General features: G+C 44.0%; 1 protein-coding gene across 5 annotated transcripts in view; it reads right to left on the reverse strand.

The window, feature by feature from the left end:
• Positions 1 to 14,742, reverse strand: part of LOC112266132 (hepatocyte nuclear factor 1-beta-A) — a 29,402-nt gene extending 14,660 nt beyond the window's left edge. For 2 of the 5 annotated variants that reach the window (XM_042296204.1, XM_042296200.1), the window contains exons 1-4: positions 14,132 to 14,741; positions 11,276 to 11,475; positions 10,672 to 10,942; positions 10,047 to 10,294 (exon numbers count right to left, since the gene is read on the reverse strand). In XM_042296204.1, coding sequence (XP_042152138.1) covers positions 10,047 to 10,294; positions 10,672 to 10,942; positions 11,276 to 11,475; positions 14,132 to 14,496 — 1,084 coding nt within the window. In that variant the 5' untranslated portion in view covers positions 14,497 to 14,741. Of the gene's footprint in view, positions 1 to 10,046; positions 10,295 to 10,671; positions 10,943 to 11,275; positions 11,476 to 14,131 lie in introns of all 5 variants that reach the window. The other 3 variants (XM_042296202.1, XM_042296201.1, XM_042296203.1) reach the window with 3 other exon arrangements.
• Between the last annotated feature and the right edge of the window lie 342 nt (positions 14,743 to 15,084).

A 15,084-nucleotide genomic window follows, 5' to 3' on the forward strand; every position in this document is an offset into this window, starting at 1 on the left:
ACCCAGCATGGAAAGGATCTCTCTGTGCCCAGGTAAAGGTATGAAAGTGAAGAAATGCCTTCTACGTACAGTATGTCATCAATAGGGAACCCTGTCATGTTCTCACCTATCCTTCCACTCTCCAGACACTTAGTCACTGAATTTTGTGACATCACTGAATGACCCATCATCTCTTAATCCCGTGTCTAGACCCCTTGTTGTCTCCCACCTCCATTCGCCACCGGGGGCCAAAGGAATGCTGCTCTCCTCCTGTCAAATGGATGTTTGCCAATCCTGGCCCCCTTTGATACCAACAGAGCAAACATTACACAATTACAACCAATGTCAAACACATTCTTATCCTGTAGTCTCAGTCTCACACAGAGACTCCCTCCCCCCTGCAGAGCAGAGCAGTGGGCTGTGACACTGGGCCAGTCCCAAATGGCACCCTATTCCCTATATAGTGCACTGTTTTAGACCAGGGCCCATAGTAGTGCACTATGTATGGAATAGGGTGCCATTTAGGACAGTGTTTACTCTCAGATCCCAGATCATCCCTGGGCCCTCTGTCCCTGACCCACGCATGTCACACTGAGCGCCCTGGCTGCCACTGTCCCAGATAGTCACAGACAGTCACAGACCGGGGACACCAAGCACCATATGTCTGCCATAAAATAATGGAACATCATATCTCACCCAAAATAAAGTTTATCCTTAGCAAAAACATGATCTACTGCCTGGGGAATACAACTAAATCAGACCAAAGAATTGATCATTATCATCTTGACTGTATTTCATCCACTAACAACTAACATGTTGTCCAGTCTTTCCAGGCAGACCACAAGAGAACCACAGACAGAGCTCATATTCTCCTTAACAACACACTAGCAACCCCACAGCACTCCACGGTGTCTTATTAACACCGCTACAGGACAATAATGCACACTCCATTGGGCCCATAACCACCATAGCCTCACAATGGCAGAGGACTCATAAACAGACATTTATCGCTTAAAGTGTCAAGGGAATGAGGTGCTATTCTAGCCAGTTTTGTCTCCCTGTGTCAGGCAGTAATTCTGGCTGCAGAGAACCCTAATCCCATTAAGGAAGGCTTCCGTCGTCTAGTTGGTGTGAGGCTATTGGTAATTTGGACGGAGGAGAAGGGCTCCATTTCTGAGACACCAGTGGGGCGGCCAGCAGTGTCATTGGGATATTATAAAGATGCTCTCAATATAGCTTGAGATTTTTATTTTATTTTTAAATTTCACCTTTATTTAACCAGGTAGGCTAGTTGAGAACAAGTTCTCATTTGCAACTGCGACCTGGCCAAGATAAAGCATAGCAGTGTGAACAGACAACAACACAGAGTTACACATGGAGTAAACAATAAACAAGTCAATAATATAGTAGAAAAAAAATAATCTATATACATTGTGTGCAAAAGGCATGAGGAGGTAGGCAATAAATAGGCCATAGGAGTAAATAATTACAATTTAGCAGATAAACACTGGAGTGATAAATTATCAGATGAACATGTGCAGGTAGAGATACTGGTGTGCAAAAGAGCAGAAAAGTAAATAAAATAAAAAACAGTATGGGGATGTGGTGGGTAAATTGGGTGGGCTATAAACCGATGGACTATGTACAGCTGCAGCGATCGGTTAGCTGCTCAGATAGCAGATGTTTAAAGTTGGTGAGGGAGATAAAAGTCTCCAACTTCAGAGATTTTTGCAATTCGTTCCAGTCGCAGGCAGCAGAGAACTGGAACGAAAGGCGGCCAAATGAGGTTTTGGCTTTAGGGATGATCAGTGAGATACACCTGCTGGAGCGCATGCTACGGGTGGGTGTTGTCATCGTGACCAGTGAACTGAGATAAGGCAGAGCTTTACCTAGCATAGACTTGTAGATGACCCGGAACCAGTGGGTCTGGCGACGAACATGTAGCGAGGGCCAGCTGACTAGAGCATACAGGTCGCAGTGGTGGGTGGTATAAGGTGCTTTAGTAACAAAACGGATGGCACTGTGATAAACTGCATCCAGTTTGCTGAGTAGAGTATTGGAAGCTATTTTGTAGATGACATTGCTGAAGTCGAGGATCAGTAGGATAGTCAGTTTTACTAGAGTAAGTTATGCGGCGTGAGTGAAGGAGGCTTTGTTGTGAAAAAGAAAGCCATCTCTAGATTTGATTTTGTATTGGAGGTGTTTGATATGAGTCTGGAAGGAGAGTTTGCAGTCTAGCCAGACACCTAGGTACTTCTAGATGTCCACATATTCCAGGTCGGAACCATCCAGGGTGGTGATGCTAGTTGGGCGTGTGAGTGCAGGCAGCGAACGGTTGAAAAGCATGCATTTGGTTTTACTAGCGTTTAAGAGCAGTTGGAGGCCACGGAAGGAGTGTTGTATGGCATTGAAGCTCGTTTGGAGGTTAGATAGCACAGTGTCCAAGGAAGGGCCAGAAGTATAAAGAATGGTGTCGTCTGCATAGAGGTGGATCAGGGAATCGCCCACAGCAAGAGCAACATCATTGATATGTACAGAGAAAAGAGTCGGCCCAAGAATTGAACCCTGTGGTACCCCCATAGAGCCTGCCAGAGGACCGGACAACATGCCCTCCGATTTGACACACTGAACTTTGTCTGCAAAAGAGTTGGTGAACCAGGCAAGGCAGTCATTAGAAAAACCGAGGCTACTGAGTCTGCCGATAAGAATATGGTGATTGACAGAGTCGAAAGCCTTGGCCAGGTCGATGAAGATGGCTGCACAGTACTGTCTTTTATCGATGGCGGTTATGATATCATTTAGTACCTTGAGCGTGGCTGAGGTGCACCCGTGACCGGCTCGGAAACCGGATTGCACAGCGGAGAAGGTACGGTGGGATCCGAGATGGTCAGTGATCTGTTTGTTGACTTGGCTTTCGAAGACCTTAGATAGGCAGGGCAGGATGGATTTAGGTCTGTAACAGTTTGGGTCCAGGGTGTTTCCCTCTTTGAAGAGGGGGATGACCGCGGCAGCTTTCCAATCCTTGGGGATCTCAGATGATACGAAGGAGAGGTTGAACAGGCTGGTAATAGGGGTTGCGACAATGGCGGCAGACAGTTTCAGAAATAGAGGGTCCAGATTGCCAAGCCCAGCTGATTTGTACGGATCCAGGTATTGCAGCTCTTTCAGAACATCTGCTATCTGGATTTGGGTAAAGGAGAAGCTGGGGAGGCGTGGGCGAGTAGCTGCGGAGGGGCAGAGCTGTTGGCCGAGGTTGGAGTAGCCAGGAGGAAGGCATGGACAGCCGTTGAGAAATGCTTGTTGAAGTTTTCGATTATCAAGGATTTATCGGTGGTGACCGTGTTACCTAGCCTCAGTGCAGTGGGCAGCTGGGAGGAGGTACTCTTGTTCTCCATGGACTTTACAGTGTCCCATAACTTTTTGGAGTTAGAGCTACAGGATGCAAATTTCTGCTTGAAAAAGCTGGCCTTTGCTTTCCTGACTGACTGCGTGTATTGGTTCCTGACTTCCCTGAACAGTTGCATATCGCGGGGACTATTTGATGCTATTGCAGTCCGCCACAGGATGTTTTTGTGCTGGTTGAGGTCAGTCAGGTCTGGAGTGAACCAAGGGCTATATCTGTTCTTAGTTCTGCATTTTTTGAACGGAGCATGCTGGTCTAAGATGGTGAGGAAGTTACTTTTAAAGAATGACCAGGCATCCTCAACTGACTGGATGAGGTCAATATCCTTCCAGGATACCCGGGCCAGGTCGATTAGGAAGGCCTGCTCGCAGAAGTGTTTTAGGGAGCGTTTGACAGTGATGAGGGGTGGTTGTTTGACCGCGGACCCGTAGCGGATACAGGCAATGAGGCAGTGATCGCTGAGATCCTGATTGAAGACAGCAGAGGTGTATTTGGAGGGCAGGTTGGTCAGGATAATGTAATTAGGGTGCCCATGTTTACAGATTTAGGGTTGTACCTGGTGGGTTCCTTGATGATTTGTGGGAGATTGAGAGCATCTAGCTTAGATTGTAGGACTGCCGGGGTGTTAAGCAAATCCCAGTTTAGGTCACCTAACAGAACAAACTCTGAAGCTAGATGGGGGGCGATCAATTCACAGATGGTGTCCAGGGCACAGCTGGGAGCTGAGGGTAGCAGGCGGCAACAGTGAAAGACTTATTTCTGGAGAGATTCATTTTTAAAATTATATGTTAGAACTGTTTGTGCATAGACCTGGAAAGTATGACAGAACTTTGCAGGCTATGTCTGCAGTAGATTGCAACTCCTCCCCCTTTGGCAGTTCTATCTTGACGGAAAGTGTTATAGTTGGGTATGGAAATCTCCGAATTTTTGGTGGCCTTCCTAAGCCAGGATTCAGACACGGCAAGGACATCGGGGTTGGCAGAGTGTACTAAAGCAGTGAGTAAAACAAACTTAGGGAGGAGGCTTCTGATGATGACATGCATGAAACCAAGGCTTTTTCGTTTACAGAAGTCAACAAATGAGGGTGCCTGGGGACATGCAGGGCCTGGGTTTACCTCCACATCACCCGAGGAACAGAGTAGAAGTAGGATGAGGGTGCGGCTAAAGGAGAAGATTTATGGGCGTGGTAGAATATATTCAGGGCATAATGTGCAGACAGAGGTATGGTGGGGTGCGGGTACAGCAAAGGTAAGCCCAGGCACTGGGTGATGATAAGAGAGGTTGTATCTCTGGACATGCTGGTTATAATAGGTGAAGTCACCGCATGTGTGGGAGGTGGGACAAAGGAGGTATCAGAGGTGTGAGGAGTGGAACTATGGGCTCCATTGTAAACTAAAACAATGATAACTAACCTGAGCAACAGTATACAAGGCATATTGATATTTGAGAGAGACATACAGCAAGGCATAAAGTAATCGCAGGTCTTGATTGGGAGAGCTTGCTAAAACAACAGGTGAGACAACAACAGCTAGTCAGCTAACACAACAACAGCAGGTAAAATGGCGATGACTAGGCAGAGAGGGTCGGATTAACTACACACAGAACCTGAATTCGCGGCTGGGGCCGACAGATAAAACATAAATAAACAGAATGGAGTACCGTGATTAATGGACAGTCCGGCAGGCATCAGCTATGTAGCCAAGTGATCATAGTGTCCAGGGGACAGCAGTAGATGGAACAGAGAAGCCGCCACTAAGCTAGCAGGCGACACAATGTTTAAAGTTAGTAGCCCAGGGGTGGTAGGGGGGGTCTGCTCAGACGGAGGCCGGTTGAAGGCACAGACCAGTCAGACCAGTCGTGGTGGTGCGGCGGGGGGCCGTGTCGACAGAGAATCCAAGCCAGATGGTGAAAGAGGTATTGTAGAATTTAGTTTGCTAGCAGGGAGATGTGCCTGGCTCACGGCTAACTGGTGCTAGCTTCGTGGCAGTGGCGTTAGCCAAGGTCCAGAGTTTACAGCAAGGATCCGGTGGAGTATTGGGCTCTAGCCATGTATGAGTGGGGTTCGGGTGAACAGCTGAGTAGGCCGGGAGGTGGGCCTCAGGGATAGCTTCGGTACTGGGTGCAAGCTAGCTGTGAAGATCAGAAGTAGTGGTCCAGGGATTACGGCAGGAATCCGGCGTTGTTGTGGAGAGACAGTTCGATACTGGTAGACTGGCGAGTATTATCCAGGCTAAAAACAGGGCTGGCTGTGCAGAAGGTAAAAGCCGCTAGCAGTGGCTAACAATGACTAAACAGCTTGTAGCTAATTAGCTGGTTAGCTTCTGGAGGTTCTTGAATGTATTCTAAAATTTAAAATAATAGCTATTCCGTATCACATTGGGTGAGGCAGGTTACCGGAAGGTATAATCGAAATAAAAATTGAAAAGAGATTGAAAATAAATATGGGTCCAGTGAATGGTTGGGCTGGCTGGGAACACGGCGAACAGTTAGTAGGCCGGGGCTAAACAAGCTAGCAGTTAGTAGACCGGGGCAGGCTAGCAGTTAGCAGGCCGGGTTAGCAAGCAAGCAGATAGCAGGGGCTAGAAAGTTAGCCTTTGGGGAACGTCGCGATGGGGTTAAGTCTGTTTTTGCCTCTTCATGCGGTGACGTCGATAGACCGGTCATGGAATTAACAGGGTTCCAAGTAGCTCTAGGTAGCTAGCAGGCCTAGCTGGTTAGTATAATGGGCCTTCAGCGGGCGTCGCGCCTGAGGGGCCTTTTGGAGTCCTCGGGCAGATTATGTCGGTATTCCAGTCGTAGGGGATCTGCGGGGTTCCATGCCCCATACCGGCTGTAGAAGGGGTCCAGATATTGTAGCCCAGGAGTATGCTTCGGTGGTAGCACAGGAGCTCTGGCCGGGCTAGCTTCAAGCTAAGTGGATGGAAACGCTAGCCAGGAGTAGTCATCCGGGGTTGCGGTTAGCTAGTTGTGAAGATCCAGATGAAAATGTTCTGTTTGCGGTGGGAATCCGGGGATAAAAGTAATAGGTCCGTTATGCTCTGGTTAGAGTCACGTTGTTCTAACTGGCGAGAGCTATTCGAGCTGAAGGTTAGCTGATGACCGCTGGCAATGGTTTGCTGACTGAGCTGGTAGTTAGCTGGCTAGCTTCAGTTGAGGGATTCCAGATCCGAATTAAATATAGATACTTTAGGGGGAAAAAAGCAGATCCACGCTACATTGGGTGAGGTGGGATGCAAGAGAGTATTTAGATGTTGAGGTTTAGCAAAAATATTTTAAAAGATATGCGAAGACAAATATGTAAAAAACGATATATACAAGGGACACAACAGGACAAAGACGTCTGACTGCTACGCCATCTTGGATAACTGACAGGATGACATTATATTGCAGAAAAAAGCAACTCAAAATTGACTACTGTACTTTCTGGCTGCAAGACATTTGACCATTTGACATTCTAAAAAAGGTAGCTATCTCCCCTCTATCACTCTCTAAATTGTCATCTTAAATAGTGTTTGAGCTAAATCAACCCCAATAGCCAAGCACTCTGAGTATTGGACCAGGGGTGACTAGAAGTAGACCAGGGGGAGGGTAAGAACCCTGTGAAGGGGAGTGATTGCGTAGGCAGCAGGGAGTTACAGCAGGTTTAAAAGGCTTCAGTGCTCTGTGTGATGCATGTAATATCAAAGCCTCTCTCCTCATCCCCAGGCACTGGTAATTGTAGCTCCAGTGCATACGAGAGACCTCCCGGGTCTCTGCAGGACGTAGCAGGCCTTTGTACCTCTCTGACCAGGCTGGGGCTCCCAGTGGACAGGGCAGGGCCAGGCATAGGGCAGGCCTTGCCTCTCTATCCCTCGGCCAGGCCAACTCCCACATAGCCTGGGGTGACACAAGGCATTGAGGCAACACAACCTGCTCACTGTTTTTCCCTCCTATAATATATGATGTTTTACTCTCACTGTTGTTAAATCAAATCACACTGTTTTCAGAGGATTACCAAATGAACGGAACGTGCCCATCACACCAGTCTACCAGATATTGAACCACACTCCCCTCACTGCCGTCTTAATCTTACAGCTAAAACCTTTCCAGTGTGTCAGATTAGGTGGGAGATTCATGAATCAGAAGGCTTTGCCGTGTGAGAGGAGGGAATAGTCTTCAGACAAATGAGATATCAGCAGGTTATCAGGTGTTCAACTCAATCTCAGCACATTCTGGTGAAAAAGATGCTACTGTTGCTGAATTATTTGTGCTGATTGGCCCATCAACGTTTCTATCTCAGCTTTGATGCAGGTCAACATAAAGAGAAGTCCTATTTAGAACCCCAGACAGAAACAACAAAGAAAAAACGCCTCCCACCTCTGTACTTTGTTGAGAGATGTATGAAACTTGCTCCTCGTGCTCAGCTTTCAGATTCACCCTCAAAGTGGCCGAAACATTAATCTTTTCACTTAAAATAAAACAATGACTTTTTAATGGTCACTGAGCGTTACGCCTTTTCCTTTTCAATGATAATCACATTTTTAGGTTGCACCTTGACTCACGTTGGTTAAGCACGCTCCACTTGTTTCAAAGAAATAAACCTGACAACTATAAACAACAGAACAGTATGGTCACGTCATCCTTCTCTCATGAAGTATTGTAAAACACACAGACACACACGTATTGGCATCTGTTTGTAATAGAACAGGGTTGAATTCCAATTGCCTGTTCTCATCTTTTCTATAAAAGCACAGGTTGTATGGTTAAGTGAATGATCCAAGGGGAAACTATGGCCCTAAAAGTATCATGGCTTCAGACACAATGGATCATTCAGCTGATGAAACAGTTCGATTAGACCAACAGTGTGTGTGCATCACCTATTTACATTTTGAGACGTGACTAGTAACAGAAGACATCTATACATTTGTTTTGTTTGGTCTTTTGCCAAACAGTGACGATAGAATAACCTCGTCTGTCCCCAAAAAATACTATTTGACCATTTTGGCCAATCAAGTTACCTCACCTTTATCAACAGAAGTAAGAGAATCAATGAAAACTCCAGGAGTAAGAGGTTTTCTTTGATGTGACACTTTAGTGACCTCCCACACATAACTATTGTAGTGGCGATAGCTGAAGAAGGGGGTAACCCACACACACCTCTCTATAGGCTGGAGCAGAAGGGGTCATCAGTCCTGTCTGGCCAGAAAAGAGCCAATACCCCAGAGGACAGCTCCTGCTGCTCTGGTCTGCAGAGCACCCAGCCTCCCTCGGCCACTATACTGCCGCCCCATAAAGGTAAGGAGAGCTTTAAAACAGCCCCCCCCCCAAGGCCCAGCTGAGATAAAATAACCTAGGTTACAGTCACTGCAGTCTTCTAATACACCACAGACAATAGGGACCCCTGCCAGGCTGGGGTATAGAGAGGAGAAGTCAGGGGAGCCCCTTATCGAAGGCCTGGGAGATGTAGTAGCCAAGGATTTTAATTGTCCATTCAAGCATGCATAATACAGGCCGTGGCCTAGCAACACGATGAGGCAACCTGCTGGGGTGCTATTGTCAGGCCAGGGGCTGACAGTGAAAAACAGCTGATGCTGTCGGCAGGACGCCGGCAGGACACCTTGTAAGCAAGCAACCGAGGACTAGGGGGAGCAAAGTACCTTCTGCTTCTGACCCTTACCCTCGCCCTCTCTACAACCAGCCCCTTCTTCCTCACCCCCACACAAGCCTACCACTGAACCTACCTCCTTACTTTGCAACCTGAGGTCAATGCTTGGTCAGGTGTGCTGGGAAAAACCACAAGCAAACAGAGCATGGGCCAATGGGCCCAGTATAACCAAAGGTAAAAGAGCAACCCGAGGCAAACGGCTTGTTTTTCTAGAGAGTTGACCTCGTGTTCTAACATGAAAGAACAACACGAGGCTTTGATTGAGTTTCTTCAATCATTGCTTTTATGGTGGTAAGCGATGGCACTGAGGATAATGCTATGCCAAGATATCAGCTCCATTTTATGTCTTATAGAGGTAGACGCCTAAATTGCACTGAGTGCAAACAGCATTATGATATCAAATGGTCAGTTCATTGGATTTCCCATTTATGGTCAGTTCATTGGATCCCCCAAAAAGTCACGAGCAACCGACCGACCTTATGCTTTTATGAATGTGGAAGTAATGGTTGTAGGTTCAGCTACTGCTGAATCCCTCCGTGACCCTGCCCTGACCCTGGCCTGTCACAGGACTGCTGCTCTTTGTGCCACTCTCCTGCTCCTGCCTGCCTGCCTGCTGACTTTGGAGTGAAGATTTCAGGTACAATGTGGATTGTTCTCAGTGTGTTTTTAAAGATCATAATAACAATGACATTTGCTCAGCTCCCTAAGTCACTCTTATTGATCACTTGCCCTCTCTCTTCTCTCTCACTGATGTCATCAACTGTTTTTCTTGCCACTTTTCACCCTCTCTTGGGGATGGAAATAAAATCATCCAAAGCTTTTGCCAACCATTGTTCTTTAACTGTCAAAGGCATGTCCCTGATCAAGATGCCATAGTGATTACATGCACTCAGATCATGGATGAGACAGGTACAGCAAGAGGAAAGACCACATTTGAATGATTCCATTGTTGTGTAGTATTATATTAGATATATTAGCAGAGTAATGTACTGTGATATGCATGTGGTGTGGAGACGCTACCTTGCATCTTACTAGGGGGGGATGCGCTGATCTGGGAGCTGTGGTGGTGTGGGGAGTTGTGGCTGTGAGACAGGAGAGGGTTCATGCTGTGGGTGGGTATGGGGTAGGCGTCCATCGCCAGCTTCTGACGGAAGGCCTCCTCCTTGCGCCGGTTGGCAAACCAGTTATAGACCCGTACCTCAGTGACCAGGTTAGAGCCCAGCCCATGAGCTTTAGATGGAGACACCCCTCTCTGAAGACACTCAGCCCTATAGGAGGAGAGATTGAAATAGTATCAATGGAATACAATGGAAAAGAACAAAGGGAAAACATAATGATAGTTGCATTGGAATGATAGTTGGATAGTGTCAACAAAGAGAGACATTAAAACCTGTCAAAATCATTCTAAGCTAAGGCCATGTGCTGCAGTAATGATGGCGTTAGAATCAAATAAGATGTGCCAAACATTCAATTATTCAATGAGAGAACAAAGCTGTATCCCAAATGGAACCCTATTCCCTCTATAGTGCACTACTTTTGACCAGAAACATATTGGCACCAGTGCACTAAATAGGGAATAGGGTGGCATTTGGGACTCAGGCAAAAAGGTGCAACTTTCTCATTCTCCAAAGCCTCCTCCCCTCACCTGTTGCACTCCTCCACCAGCGCCTCCCGCTCCTCTTTGCTGGGGTTCTTCTGTCTTTCATAGGCCTGGTAGAGGATCTGTTGGGATGCAGGCCCCCATTTAAAACGGTTCCGTCTCATTTTCTTGCAGGAGGGTTCAGAGCCCACCTCCTCCCCTTGTTGCCCCATACCCTGACCAGGAGGGTTGAACTCTGGGAAGAAAAACAGCACCTGATCCTGACTGCCTTTCTCGGTCATATTGCTGTCAGAACCTTGCACTGCCTGGTTGAATTCTGAAAAATAAGAACAAGCTCACATAAAATATTGTATTGGGGGGAATGGAGACAAAATAAACCAAAAACACAATAAGAAGAAATAAGACATAATTTAATGAGGGACAATTGCACAATACAGTATGTAGCCTAGGCCATAATGATAAATCAGACAAATTTGAGGCATAGGCTTACTGCAATATGTTTCTGACCATATGCATAGCCGAGATATGACATTTATGTTCATGCACATTGTGTTGTGGATGGCCATTAGAATTATGTCGCCCAGGCCAACACACCTCTGTGCCTCTAACTGTATCGAAAGCTGTGTGAGAAACTCAAATATTAACTTACGTCTGAGAACTTCCCGCTGTTTCCTGACATACCAGGTGTAGAGCGCCGCTCGCTTCTGAGTTTTCATGGGCGTGCCTTTGTTGAGGTGCTGTGAGAGGTGAGACTGATTTAGCCCAGTTACATCCACCACCTCACGTTGTGGTATGTTGTGCTGTTGCATGTAGCCTTTGATCATGCGGGCGGCACGCCAGGGGTCCTCGCTGCAGTTACATAAAACACATAGAACCTAAATACATGTTATTCGTTCAATACATGTTATTCGTTCTATTAGAACCCTAATAGCGTTATGTGTATAATGGTATATAGGTTGTGGTGCTACATTAGCACTCACATTAATAGAACCAGTTATCTAAGGTATTATTCATCGGCCAAATAAGTTCAGAACCAATCTACAGCACCTAGCTACAGCACAAGCATGTATTTCCCTTGGTTTATTCTATTAGACTTCTTCGCCTGATGCTATCCGTGTTATCCCCAAGTTTTGGACAATTGTTAAGTACCCTAATAAATGACTGTTAATCATTATAAAATAATGTACTTTTTACTCCATACATTTTCCCTTACAAAAGTACTCTCGAATGCATTTGGAATGCTTAGCAGGACAGGGAAATGGTCCAATTCACGCAATTATAAAGAGAACATCCCTGGTCATCCCTATACTGCCTCTGATCTGGAGGACACACATACTTTGTTTGTAAATTATGTCTGAGTGTTGGAGTGTGTCCCTGGCTATCCATAAAACTTTTTTTGGTTTTTAAATAAGTTTTGCTTAATAAGAAATTTGAAACGATTTATACTTTTACTCTTAAGTATATTTGAGCAATTATTTTTTACTTTTGGTAGTTAAGTATATTTACAACCAAATACTTTAAGAATTTTACTCAAGTAATATTTTACTGGGGGACTTTCACTTTTACTTACTTTCACTTTTACTCATGTTTTATTAAGGTATCTTTACTTTTACTCAAGTATGACAATTGGGTACTTTTTCCAACGCCGGTGGTTTCATAATACATTCAATAACCTGAAAATACTCCGAATCAGGCCTATTTTCAATTCAGTGTTTTGACTGTAGCTAAGAGGCTAAACTGAGAAATGAGGAAATCTAAATCCTAGACCTTGGCCTATAACTGATCCACAGTTTTTGAAACGTCAATATTTCATAGCGAATGTGAGATATCAAGGATATAGGATACAGAAATATATGACAAATGTTACCAAATTAGGTTATCAAATAATCTAAACTCCACGAATTGGAAGGGCCTAGATTACATTGGTTTAGAAGTGCAGAATTTTATGTCAGCTGAGTCTGACACACACTGACGTTATAGCCTACATTTTCCTATTTGGACAATAAGCCCATAGGTCTAATTAAATTCAGACTAAATAATCCCAGAATCGAGTATGAATCAAATAAAATAAATAAATGATTTGGTCAAATAAATTCATGTTGTTTGGCTAGATGTAGGAAATTGATAATACATTGATAAGAAATTGAAGAAATTGATCAGTTCAAGGCTTCCATCCAAAATTGCATTCAATTATCGAAGAATACATTTGCCCATGGGGTAAAATCATCTGAATGATTCCAATGCTTCAATTATATCAATAATAAACACAATTGAATTGCACCCATCGATGACAACGCAATAGGACGCTTTATGTCGACAAAGAAAATGTATTTCAAACGATTTAAAAGGCCTAGCCTATGTGCGCAGCGTGCACTAAAATAGTACAACTACACTTACTTAGCCTATACCATCACAGACATCTCAGATTAAGTATGGACTTCACATGGGTAATTGTGGCAAATCTACACACAACTGTTTGTTTTGGAGAATTAAGTATGCGGGTTTATACGTTGGTTTAGATGTTGGTTTATAACTTTCGACAATGAATAACCAGATCTCCATTCACTCTAATCATACGACACTGTGTATCTTTCAGTTGATGATTTATAGAATACAATTAATAATAACTTAACTACACGTGGGTTAGTTTTGATTTTCTGCTGGCCAGTTGATCATGTTACTAGCGTAATGAATGAACATTTATAAATGGCTTTTAGAAGATAAATTAAGACAATATGAACATTTACAAAGAGTAAGGCCTTTATAGACTACATTCATAAAACAAAATAATATTTGCTTTAAGAAATGTTGCAATATTTCGCCAGAACATTATTATTATTAGTAGAGCCTATATCTAGTGCAACATTGAATCCTACGTAATAAACAAATGCGTTGATGTGAATTAACTTTCTCTTCTTGCATTACCAGATATAATCTTAAGTGAGAGAGATCGAGTAAGTTAAATATAAATAGATCTCGTTAAGTTTATAGTTTGCTAAGGGAAAAAAATAATAACCCGTGTGGATAATTAGTAACTAAAACGCGAAAAGTACTATTGGCGCGTTATTTTAATTAGTTAACACAAGGAACATTGAGACCTATTGCCAAGCGCTTGACATGTAAATTAAAATACGTTTTTATACTAATTTTGTCATCATTCTAAAATACAGACACAATGCATATACACTTCTGAGTATTACGGTCGGGCAAGTAGGCTATAGTTTTCATGGGCCACACGTCTGAAAATTATTCCTGGAAGAAATAACTTTAACAGGCAGATAACCCTAATTGTTGTCCTAATTTACCCTAATTGTTGTCCTAATTTGTCAGACAATGTTAAATATAAAACGCTTTAAATGCACTGAAATTACTCCTACATCTAAAATAAATAGCCAGATAAATAATACAATATTATTTTGGTTATGCGCCTATACCCTACACATTCATTCGGTAATGAACATCCCTAAATGTGTGAAATGAAACATTTAAAGTTCTATTCACTTACGCTAATATTCGGTCAACTTCTTCCCTCTGTTCTGCTGCTTCCTCGGTGTTAAGTGACTGGAGTTCTTTCAGTATCGGTGGGGTATCGAAATCGTCCCCGTCCTCGGACCCCTCATCTCCCGACAGTTTGCCCTTACTATGCCCATTGGTCAACGTAAGAAATACCGGCTTCGAATCATTTCCGTTGATTTTAGAACTTGGCGGAGACATCTGTAGATTCTCCAACTTAACTCCAAAGCCATTCGGGCTGGGGTCCATATCGTCCAACGCTTGGATCAGAACATCTTTGGTAACTCCGGAATCTAACAAGGCGCTCAAGAGCTCCTGTTGGAGAGATGTCAACTTGGACACCATTTTCGAGAACATTAAAAAAAAGTTGTATTCTGAACTAAAAGGGAAAGGAAGGTTGGGGAGAAGAAAGATCTAAAAAAATTACAAAAAAAGTCCGTTCTCCCCTCCTCTCCTGCTCCAGTGTTTATGTGAATTCCCTACTCCTGACACCTGCTCGGAGAATCTGGTTCACTTCCCAGTTGAGAAGAGTGATATAATTTGCCATGATGCTTTCGGAGGGCAAGGAATATACAACATGGTAATTTGTGGGCTGGCTGATGGGGCCTTTATGCAAATCATAAGAAGAAGGCTGCACTGACTAACTGAAGCAGGTAGACCTGACAGTGTTTACACTGCAGAGCTGTTGCTTTTATTGGCTCTGCTTATCAGCAGCAAAACTTTCATGAACTTCGGACTGTTGTATAAAGACTTTGGTGAAAGAGGAGGGGTGGTATACTTGTGATAATAATAATAATAATGATAATAATAATAATACATTGTAATTATAATAATATTGTATGGACAATATCAGATATTATTAATTAGAGCATTTATCTTATCAACTTTGTTTATTTTAGTGGTTCTCTTTAAATTCAACAGAAAAACATGCAAAGTGACAAATTC

This window comes from Oncorhynchus tshawytscha, linkage group LG13 (assembly GCF_018296145.1).
Source record: "Oncorhynchus tshawytscha isolate Ot180627B linkage group LG13, Otsh_v2.0, whole genome shotgun sequence".
In the NCBI taxonomy this organism is placed as follows: domain Eukaryota; kingdom Metazoa; phylum Chordata; class Actinopteri; order Salmoniformes; family Salmonidae; genus Oncorhynchus; species Oncorhynchus tshawytscha.